This window comes from Lupinus angustifolius, chromosome LG18, assembly GCF_001865875.1.
Source record: "Lupinus angustifolius cultivar Tanjil chromosome LG18, LupAngTanjil_v1.0, whole genome shotgun sequence".
NCBI lineage: Eukaryota > Viridiplantae > Streptophyta > Magnoliopsida > Fabales > Fabaceae > Lupinus > Lupinus angustifolius.
Genome location: NC_032026.1, coordinates 14,884,925 through 14,895,932, shown reverse-complemented (window position 1 = coordinate 14,895,932; position 11,008 = coordinate 14,884,925). Strand labels below are relative to the sequence as shown.

Genomic DNA, 11,008 nt, shown 5'->3' with positions numbered 1-11,008 from the left:
TATTTACAAAACAAATAGCAACATTTAAAAACTTCTACATATAGTTGCTAAAACATACTTTTTAATATACATATTGTTGGGTTTTGGGCGTGTTGAATATATCATAGTTTGTTTATGGATAAAATCACCACGACGAGACAAAAATAAGATTATTTCCTGTTAATAATTGCATGTTAGAATCTAAAATCGATCACATGACTTTAACATTTTTTTCTCAAGTGACAGGGAGTATATACAAGATTCATCATGTATTCACATTACTAAGTGGAATTTAACATTGTTTGTTTAAGGTTCAGGAAAAAAAACTGTTCTCCAAAATGTTATTGATAAAACTTATTTGTGTAGAAAAATTATAATCAAACACGAAACCAATTTTTTTTCCATCAAAAAATAAAATAAGTTTACAAGCTTCAACCTTGATTCTAGCTTCTCTCCTTTTTTATTAGAAACATTTTTTAGAAGATAGAAGTTTTAAAATTTCCAATTTTTTTTATTTGATCAGAATCAACCTTTTAGAATCACAACTAAAATAAGATAAGTGTTTTCTCCAACTTAAAATTGCACCCAGTATATTGTCCCCCTAAACTAGGAATTATTTACTATATCTATACTATATATAGTCAAAACTTGAAATAACTATCATAATAATTCTATTTTCCTATTTTGCCCTTAATATTTTTTATTTATAAAGGAAAATCATATAATTCTAAATAACTATAATTAATACATCTCACTTTAATTTGGATATTATAATAAATACAAAATTATAACATGAAGTACATTCAATAAAAAATATTTTAATTCTCTAAAATAAAAAATACAAATTTAATATTTAATATCATAAAATAAGAATAGAGGTCGACAAATACAAAGTGTTCCGTCAACAAACTAATATACTATAATTTCTATAAATTAGCAGTTAGGAATGTATATCTTTCTTGCAACTCTAGTCTTGCACCCCATTTCCGGTTTTACTTATTTGTCTAGTAAAAATTAACGTGATCATAAAAATTGCAACTACCCATCATTATATGAAATCAGATAATGCAAAAATAGCAATCTAAAAGAATGGAATAGGAAAAATGGTAATTGCTGCCAAATAATAAAAGTTTTCTATATCAAGTATTGTGAGTAGAATAATATGATGTTAGTCTAATGATTTAAGGTTCAATTAGATAATCAGAAGAACAAAATGTTAATGATTCGATTAATAATAGTGACACTTATTAGTATGAAATTATACATTTTAAAAGAGATTAATTCTTTACTTAAAAAAAATGAGAAATACGCTGGTCCAAATAAAAAGTAGCGTGAGGTAGACATATTTCTTGCCAAATGATAAAGGAGAGAATTAATGGATGATGGACAAATCACATTCAATTTGCTACAATGCTAGCAATGCAATACATATCATAATAAATCTCAAACTCAGCAATTCCAACCATATTCTCTTTTTATTTTTCCATATAAATTCCTTCATGCACAGTACATGTCTTTTATAATGCTATCTCTCTTTGTGAAAAATCTCAAGCACTCATGATATGAAACATATAGATTGAGCCTTGTCCATATTATTTGTGTGAGTTTGTGCAGGCCAAGCCAATCAGTGACACATAGTAGTGATTGAATTAAAGCTGTGGTCTTGGAACCATGATTTTCCCCACCCCATTCTGCATCTGTAAGCAAGACAATAGGGTAGTATAAACGGTCAAACTTGTTGACCATCTTGGGTTTGCAAATGTTTCAGAGTCAAAGGTTCTAGGAATTTAGTCTTCTGTCTTCCCATCACTATTACCTAAGCTCAACACACCAAGCCAAACAAATTTAAAATTCTATCAACTTTCTTATCTATAAAAGTGATTGGTTGTAGTAATAGTAAATCATGCTCTAAGTAAACTTTATTAATGCTATCAAAAGTTTAAATCTTTTCGGGTTTGTCTACGAGTTGAGTTTTTGAGAGAAAATAACCATGAAATATACTGTTGAGATAACTCCAAAGCCTCCCATTCCTTTCAAAAACTCAACTGACAAACAAATTATTAGTTATCATTTTTGAGAAATTTTATCTTAAGCATCATCTCTCAACTCAAAGGTTTATCTCATTGATATATTTTGTGCACCAGACCAAAGATGATTATGTATACATAAAGTATGTTATGAAATTAATGATATCATATTCTACGTACATACTATATGCAAATTGCCACATCTCAATGTAATAGTGAGAGTGATATATTATATTATGAGTGGATGGCAACTTAGGATAAAACAGGAGCGTCTTCTTCCTTTTTTATAAAATCTTTGATGCTACCACAGACTGGGTGTGGTCCAATCTTAACACGTGAAGACGCTCCTCCCCTGCTATTTTATTCACGTGTGCTATCATACTTTCATCAACTCTTTTCTCACCATTCTAATTGTGGCCCCTCTCAAAAAAACCAAATCCATTTTCATTCCATATTCTCTTGTCCTTAGCATAACTAATATTTTTTGGTACCACCAATAATATTTTTTCACCTTTCAGAGTTCGTGATTGCTCCTCCCAATAAATGTTACTTTCAGAAATCGAACTATCGACTTTGGGATTTAACAGAATCTTACCTCAGTAGACTAACGCTTTGTTAAAGCTTTTAGGAACAAAAGTATTATATATATTGCAAGTCGTAGACTTATGTGGAAGTTAATTTCAAGCTTCAACCTTATGATCTGTCCTCAACGTGAACCAGCATTTCCTAATAATCAAATTGCAAAATCTTAATTCAACTTAAACCAACTTTTTTTTCTTCTTGTTTAAGGAAAATAGTTCCTTTTGCAGATGGGTATCTTTGCAATAAAAGCATTAGTTAATTACATATTGGATTAAATTTGTTACCATGTGTCTACAATTCATGCAACCCACTTGATGAAAATGCTTGCAATATGATTATTATAGTGCACTATTTATTTTAGTGAGATGAGTAGTGTGATCTTATCTGGCAGTCAAGGACTGTAAAAGATGGCATTCCACTAGTTATAATGGTACCCCAGGTTTTGGATCTTGTGTCCTTTAGTTTAATTTAATTCTAAATATTATCAAGTTAGTTATTTAACCTGCTATGTTGATTAAGAAATATATGAGCCATAACTATAAGTCTTTCTTTAGTATAAATATTCACTGTGTTCTCTGATCATATTCTTATTAGTATATACTAAATTCTCAAATAGACATGGTTTTCTGATTATCTTATTAAGAAAATGCTTTGATCTCGTACAGAAACAAAAGCATGAAGACTAATGATAGGTCAAGTCGACATAGTTTATTTCCTTTTCATCCCTTTAAAGATCATAGCTACCTAGCTAGACAAAACAAGAGGAGCATCACTGTGCTTACAGTGAAATAAATCATCTCCATTGATAATAAACGACAAAAAAAATTAAGACATGGATGTAAGAAAGAAACAAAAAGAACATTAATCATTTTCATGCCTAAAATAACACACATAAATATAAAGAATTAATGCACCCATTTTATACTGATTCTGATATTAATTTTGAAGTTTAAATATTACAATCCTACTTGTGTTATTGAAAATGGGAAACATATCAACCTATGAATTTTGTAATATAGATCTATTTATCATATCATTATTCTCTTATACATTGTCAAAAAAATTAATCTAAATAAATGTTGGATGATGTAATGATTATATATAATCTTTACATTAATAGTACATATATATTATTTATATATAGTCATGTAATTATACATTATCTTGACATTTAAGAAGTGGATTCAATTACCCATATTGATGCCTAAACTTGGACATCATCAAAGGCTAATTTAGCACACTAGGATGAATGTGTGAATCCAAAAAAAGATAAACATAGAAAGGCAACAAGTGAGACAATGGATAATAATGCATGAAGGGGAATTAGGCAGCAGGTAAGGTCATGGAGTTCATAGTTTATAATTCATTCCACTTTCTGAAGTTTGCATATTTTTCTAACAAATCTTGTTTTAGAATACTTGATGGTGATGGGTAAGTTTGCATAAAGCAGAACATGAGTTAATTGTGAAACACTAGCTACTAGACCCCATATTAAATTTAGAAACAAAAGATGATATGTTTCATGGGATGAAATGGATCTTTATTTATGTTTAGTTTACTCCTATTGAATATTTAGTACAATCACATTTTTATGGACTCAAATGTAAAACCTGATTAAACTAAAAGAGCCTTAATGTTAAACACTAACTTTAGATAATTATTAGCAGTAAAATTACTTATTAAGTTATTATCCATTTTGGTTAATTTGTGTTAAAATTTCACACCCATTATATTTTTTGTTTGCCCTATATGTAACCACAAAATTGTGCCTATATTTTACAAAACCGATTACAAATTTAATAATGAATACCGATGTAAAACTTTGTCAAAACACCGTAGCAGGTAACAAAAAGAGGGTTTGGTTGGTGTTGCACTATTTTAATGTAATTGTATTGATAAAGAACATTATCAAAATAATCTTCAATGAATCTTGTAACAACTTTATTTAGTCAATAATTAAACTCAATGAATCTTTTCATTAAAAAATCTTCAACTACAAATGCAAAACTCACATTACCAAGGATGAAAAATGAGAGGGAAAATATCAGTAAAAGGAGCAGGAAGAAATACGGTGGACTATATGATGAACACTAAGACCAAATGAAAGCCTTTGCAATAGATGAGACAAAAAATAAGGACAAAAGTAATCCTGTCCTAAACTATAGAGAAACCCAAAAGTGGTGTAACATGTACATTAGTCAGTGGTTTACATGAACTGGGTTGAGTATGAAATAAAGAATATTGGGTTGAGTTGAATAAATGTCATTTTAATTGTTAGAATCGAATGGAATTAACTCATTGTTGATTGAATTAGTTTTGGATAATTTTATTGGGCCTAATACCTAAAAGAGTTTAAAATATGTGCATTGAGGTGTAAAGTTTTTTATACTGTCAACACATCATCCACAATTGATTTGTATTACTTTTGTTTGAGAGTCAATGGTGATTAATAAATCAATGGTGAATGATTGACTGACAGTGTAAAAAACATTTACACTGTCAATGTATATATATTAAATCATATCTAAAAATACTGGGGGGAAATTAACAATGAAAAATCAATGTTGCTATGAATTAGTGAACTCATATCAATGTTAGTGTATCAAAATAAAAACAATAAACTATTGTTATTCTAATATTATTACTAACACCTAACTAGTATGGCCTGATTGATTATAAATCAAATAAAATTAAAATTCATTTAAAAGTTCAAACAACTTATTTAATAGAAAGACAAACATAAAAAGACTTAAACGTGACAAAAAAACCTTCTAAACAATTTTTGGTTAATATTGATTAAAAGAGTGAAGACTTGTTTTAACAACTTAAAATTCTTGTATGTACCAATTTAAAATTTGAAAAAAAAAACCTAAATTAGTTTATGAAGATCTCAAATGTGGATCAAATGATAATTTTTTAATACATCTAACACATTAATGAGAGTGAAACCAAATAAATAAAAAACTCAATAGGATTAGATAAATATAAATACCTAAGCCAACCCACAAAACATAGTTTGGGTTAAAGTTGCCCCAATTCCTTAATTTAGAATCATGTAAAACTGTATATATTAGGGATAACAAAAAAATCTGACTCATGAATATTTATAGAAATATTTGTAATAAGTACTCACAATAATACAGATGAGAATGAGTTTTATGATATCCGCCTTGTGGGTATCCATAAATTTATAAACTTGGTTTTTAATTAATTTTTTATATTTATTATAGTTTTTTATTATTATTTTAATATTATATATCATATACTTTATTATGATTTCATAATAAATTACATGTATATGACTATGATTATAAATTTATCATATAAATATCATATTATTCATGTAATAATTATTTTTACATATTTATTATTACAAAATATATAAACATATAATTAAAATTAAAAACTCGTTAAATATCCATAAATACCTACTACCCACGTAGGTATCCACAAAAATCGTAGGTTTCTGAATAAGAAAAGACTTTACTCCTCGGTTGTCATGCCTAGTATTATACCAGAAGGACTCACTCTTAATGTGAAGAAGTATGGAATCTCCCAACATTTAGAGAGAATTTGGGATGGCCAACCAACCACACTCTCTCTCTCTCACACACACACCTTAGAAATCTGTAACTGCTAATTAACGTGCTTCTTCTATTTCTCATTTCCTTATTTTTGGCGCCACCCTTCCCACTCATTACTCCACTCTTCATTCCACTCACTCCACCTTCCCCTTCTCTCCCATTATTTACTCATTACATTCTACTACTTATTAGTGACCTTTCAGACATTTTTTTGGCTCATTGCAATAATTGAAACAAAAAATATTAACATGGGTAGCTCTGGCACATTCATTTCTTTGTCTAGTCTTATGTGTGAAGAAAGTGAAGCTAGCTTCTTTGAAGATGATGAAAACACTAGCATTGATTCACTTTATAACCCATCTTTCGTTTTGGATGATGAAGAGGAATACATTGAATATTTGTTCACACAAGAAATGGGGTTTGGATCCCAGAGTCATCATGTTTTGTCATCTAATCATGTTTGCTCAAAAAGATTATGGTTGAGAAGTGCTCGTCTTGATGCTATTCATTGGTTTTTCAATGTTAGTATTCATCACCAAAACTAAGCATTTTTCTTCTTTTTTTCTTAATCTTTGTTTGCTGATTTTTAAAGTTTTTATTTTTGATTCAGACACAGGTGAAAATTGGATTCAAAGTTCACACAGCTTACTTATCAATGACTTACTTTGATCAATTCCTTTCAAAGCGTTCCATTGATGTAAGCCTTAACATAACCTTTTCTTAAATACAGTGATATTTTCACCATCAATTTTCTATCTTTTATTTCATATTTGTGCTGATTATAGTTTTCATTAATGATATAGGAATCCAAACCTTGGGCTATTAAGTTATTATCAGTGGCATGTTTATCTTTGGCAGCAAAGATGGAAGAGCAAAATGTGCCACCACTATTTGAATATCCAACAGAAGAATATCGCTTTGAGAGTAAAGTGATTAAGAACATGGAGCTAATGATTTTGAGTACATTGGAATGGAAAATGGGATCAGTAACACCTTTTCATTATCTGCATTATTTTGTGAGCAAGTTCTTCCCTGAATCCAGACCAGAAATTATAATCATAAAAGCCACTGAACATATTGTGACCATGGTCAAAGGTGATTTTATTTTAAGTAACCCACTTTTCTAATTAAATATTAGTATTATCATGATTATATAATATTCTAAAGTTTTTATTTTTATATCTGTAGATATAAATTTGATGGATCAACGGCCATCTATTATTGCTTCTGCTGCTGTTATGGCAGCTTTTGATGCTACATTAACAAGAAATGGCATGGACTATAGGTTAAGTGCAATATCATCATGGGGAAATATAGAAAGGGTAAGTTTATTTAGCAGAATATTTAAATTCTTCAAATATTTTTATTTGGATAAAGAAAATTAAAGAAATAAAATATAATAAACATAGTTTGATGAAATTTCTTAAATATATGCAACAGGGACATGTATTTTCATGTTACAATCTAATACAGCAGAAGAGAAACATAGTTAAGACCCCTTCCTCGAATCTATTGTCCACCCATTCAAGCTCCACGTGTGTTGTTGAGAACCCATTTGACACTTCTTCAGGAACCAAGAGAAAACTTACTTTTGAGAACGGTGAAAATAGTCCAAGACAAAAGCTACATCGACCATAGTTTGCACCTCGCAGAGTTTGTGATGTTACAAGTGAAAGTTAGATTGGTATTATTACTATTCACTGATTAGATTATAGGAACTTTTTTTCACTGATTTTATTATGGTTAGTTTTATAGGTCTAATGAGTGTCTTCCACTATTTCGTGGAATGATTTAGTAATTAGTATTGAACTATTGATGATTGGGGTTTTATTTTCCAATACCCAACAAAAAAGTTTTATGGAGTAACAACCAAGAAGACAGAGAAAAAGTGAAGAGTAAATAAATAAAAGTTGTTAACTCTAGTCTACAGTGAGAAGAATGAAGGTGACTCAAAGTGCACAAGTCATTGAGGAGGAAGTGAAATGAAAGATGAGTGGAAACCAGAAAGCTACAAATTTAACACTATTTCTCGATAGTGACTTTGGGCAGTGTTTGCTTTCTTGAAATGCTCCTATTACATTTTTACTTTTTCAGTTGCATTACTTTCTTTCCCTTATTTTAGCTAGAATGATATTTTTATATGTTATGTAACTTTCTTTGTATACAATAATAGTAACAGCAACCCTACTACCCTATGATAGGGAACTTAGGATGCTTTCTATGTTTTTCAAAAGGTTGAAAGCCATGGAGAATGGGATTTGGTTTTGTTTGATTTGATGTATCTGTGTAGCATTTGAGTTGGATATTGATAATGCTTGAAAAGTTGAATGTGATTATATGTTTGCTTGAGACTCAGAGGCTCCTTTTCAGAGATAGGGAAACTTTCTGTAACCATTAGCCATAAGTGATATTAGAGCCCTATAAATGTTAAAGGCTTAAAGCCCTGGGGTGTAGGATTGGCACAATGCTAGCAAGGATGAGCAACAACTGTTCTCAATGGTGTCTCATTCTCTGTATCTCAAGTCAATAATCATTAAAACTTTTAAAAACAAAAAATAATCAAATGCATCATTCTGATTAGTTTAGAACATGAAGTGAGACATCGTTTTGATAAATGACAGATGAGCTCCATCCTCCAATCAATGCATGTACATAGCCAAATATCAATCAAATTGATGAAAGGTTAAAAAACAGAATGGTTACATTGCATAAGCTTCAGTTTGGTTGCCACCCATTTCCGAAATGAAAAGAGTGAGGGTATTATAGTCTATTACGGAAATTACACTTGCACTTAGGATATTGTCTGCATTTATTTTGTCATTCATTGCTTGCACATGAAACATATCTCATTGAAAAAAGATACTCTCCATTAATAGAAAAGACAAGTGATTGTTTTTACACGTATTCTCAGTGACAAAAATATGATTTTATGGTAAACAAATAGATAAAAAGGTTATTAGTTCTTTTTTATGTATTATTATGTGGTACTTGTATCTCTATTATATACATTAATTTTGGGAAAAAGCACATCCTAAGTTCTACCTACAATGACTACAAACAATTTTTTCTTCTCAATTTCCCTTAAAACTAAATCTACATATATCACTTATCATTTTTCTAAATCTACACAGATTACCTAAATAAATAAAATATAATATATTATATTATGAGTACAAATTCAAATAATATAGGAGTCCATGTCTATTCATTTCTTTGATTAGTTTAATTAATTTCATGTTAAGTCACATGTTATCAAAACCAATAAATATAACAAGCAGATTATGATTTTAACAATAGACAAAAAAAACCAAGAGGCACATCTGCACATGGATAGAGTTATAAACCACCTGGAGATTCATACAAATGTGTGATTGATTTGGCTCACCATTGATATAACATGAATGTGACTCAACAGAGAAGGAAGGATCAGTGTTATAGTTTAGGGTTTAATTGGGGACATTTAGTGATGCTACACTTTTCATTTTTCTTTTGCAAAATATTTTTGTTTGTGTATTATGGTTGGAATTTGATGATCAGCTTCAAGACCGAACAACTATATAATGGATCTAATTACTTGATTGAAATAATATTTATATCACTTGATCAATATTTTGTTAATCCAAAAGTCTTTATAAGCACCAAGATATATTATATTCTTATTTGATATAAAATTGTCTTAACATGCATCTTAACATATTTATGTGGGTAAACATTGTGACTAAGTTTGACATCATATTATTAGAACATGACAAATTGGTCTTAATTAAACCTCAAAAGTAACTCACATGGGGAGAGATGCAACTACTATTGCTCTAATTATTATTATTTTTTGTACTACCAAATGTAACATCTAATGGGCAAATCAAATAGTATATTATCAGAATTGTGCTAGTTAGGTCTAACTCAACCCCAAATCTAGCTCATAAGAAAGTCTAATACCATATTAGAATTTTAGAAACTTGGTCTAGCCCTACATTGAAGCTAGCTTATGGAGTGACGAGTGTATAAGCCTTATAAACACTCTGGTTTAGATGTTATGGGACATTATGCCTGTGATTTCTAAAAGTTTGTTCCTTCCTTTCAACAAATTGCAATAAGGCTCAATCTATCATGAGTTTAGAAATCTTATTATTGTGTTGGGTATAGCTAGGGCCAGTGGAGAGGAAGAATATAAGGATGAGATTGAAGGGAAATTGATGTCAGAATCTCTATCCATTCAGAAGCTAGTGAGGGTTGCAAACTTATCCAGACTAGCACCAATCTTGTATTTTGTTGTGAACATATTACAGTGGGTACACCTTATTGTTGTTCTTTGCTTCACATGGAGACTGTACCAAGTGAAGGAGATTCTTCTAGACCCCGCAACACATTGTTGGAAAAAATCTCCCTTAAAAATATTGTAGGTATGGTTGAAATTGACCTTGAGTACTGACACATAAGATGTATTGGAGAACATGTTCACATGACAATAATGGCTCAAAACGTCCACGGACTAATACAATCTTCTTTGCATGTTGGAAATATACATTTGACAAACAAGTATGACTTCATTCTTGTTAAAGTGTTCATGTTTTTTAACAAAAAACTATGAATGCAAGATACTTGACATACTTCATTCTTGTTAAAGTGTTCATATTTTTTAACAGAAAACTATGAATGCAAGATAGTTAACATCAAGTCATCACTCTCCCATATCACAAATGAGGACTAGTTCATAAATTTCAACACCCTCTTATGCTTTATAGTACTATAAATTCTTTAACATTCCATAGAGCTGCTACTTAGGCGCATAACACTTATGATAAGACATTTCATCTGTGATGCCATGCATGAAGG

The 11,008-nt window shown here is 29.9% G+C and overlaps 1 protein-coding gene across 1 annotated transcript; it reads left to right on the top strand.

Annotated features, from left to right (window-relative positions):
• LOC109332219 (cyclin-D5-1-like) lies at positions 6,184-8,449 on the top strand. The gene is made up of 5 exons (XM_019567119.1): positions 6,184-6,693; positions 6,783-6,869; positions 6,976-7,267; positions 7,361-7,494; positions 7,613-8,449. Exons 1-5 carry the CDS (start codon positions 6,421-6,423, stop codon positions 7,808-7,810), a joined length of 984 nt encoding a protein of 327 aa, XP_019422664.1. The 5' UTR covers positions 6,184-6,420; the 3' UTR covers positions 7,811-8,449.

What these genes read in the sequence shown, in the direction of transcription:
- LOC109332219 (XM_019567119.1), top strand. Translation starts at nt 6,421, where the DNA reads ATGGGTAGCTCTGGCACATTCATTTCTTTGTCTAGTCTTATGTGTGAA. An exon ending in CTATTCATTGGTTTTTCAAT is followed by an intron (nt 6,694 to 6,782) that starts GTTAGTATTCAT and finishes TTTTTGATTCAG; the next exon opens with ACACAGGTGAAAATTGGATT. An exon ending in CATGGGGAAATATAGAAAGG is followed by an intron (nt 7,495 to 7,612) that starts GTAAGTTTATTT and finishes TATATGCAACAG; the next exon opens with GGACATGTATTTTCATGTTA.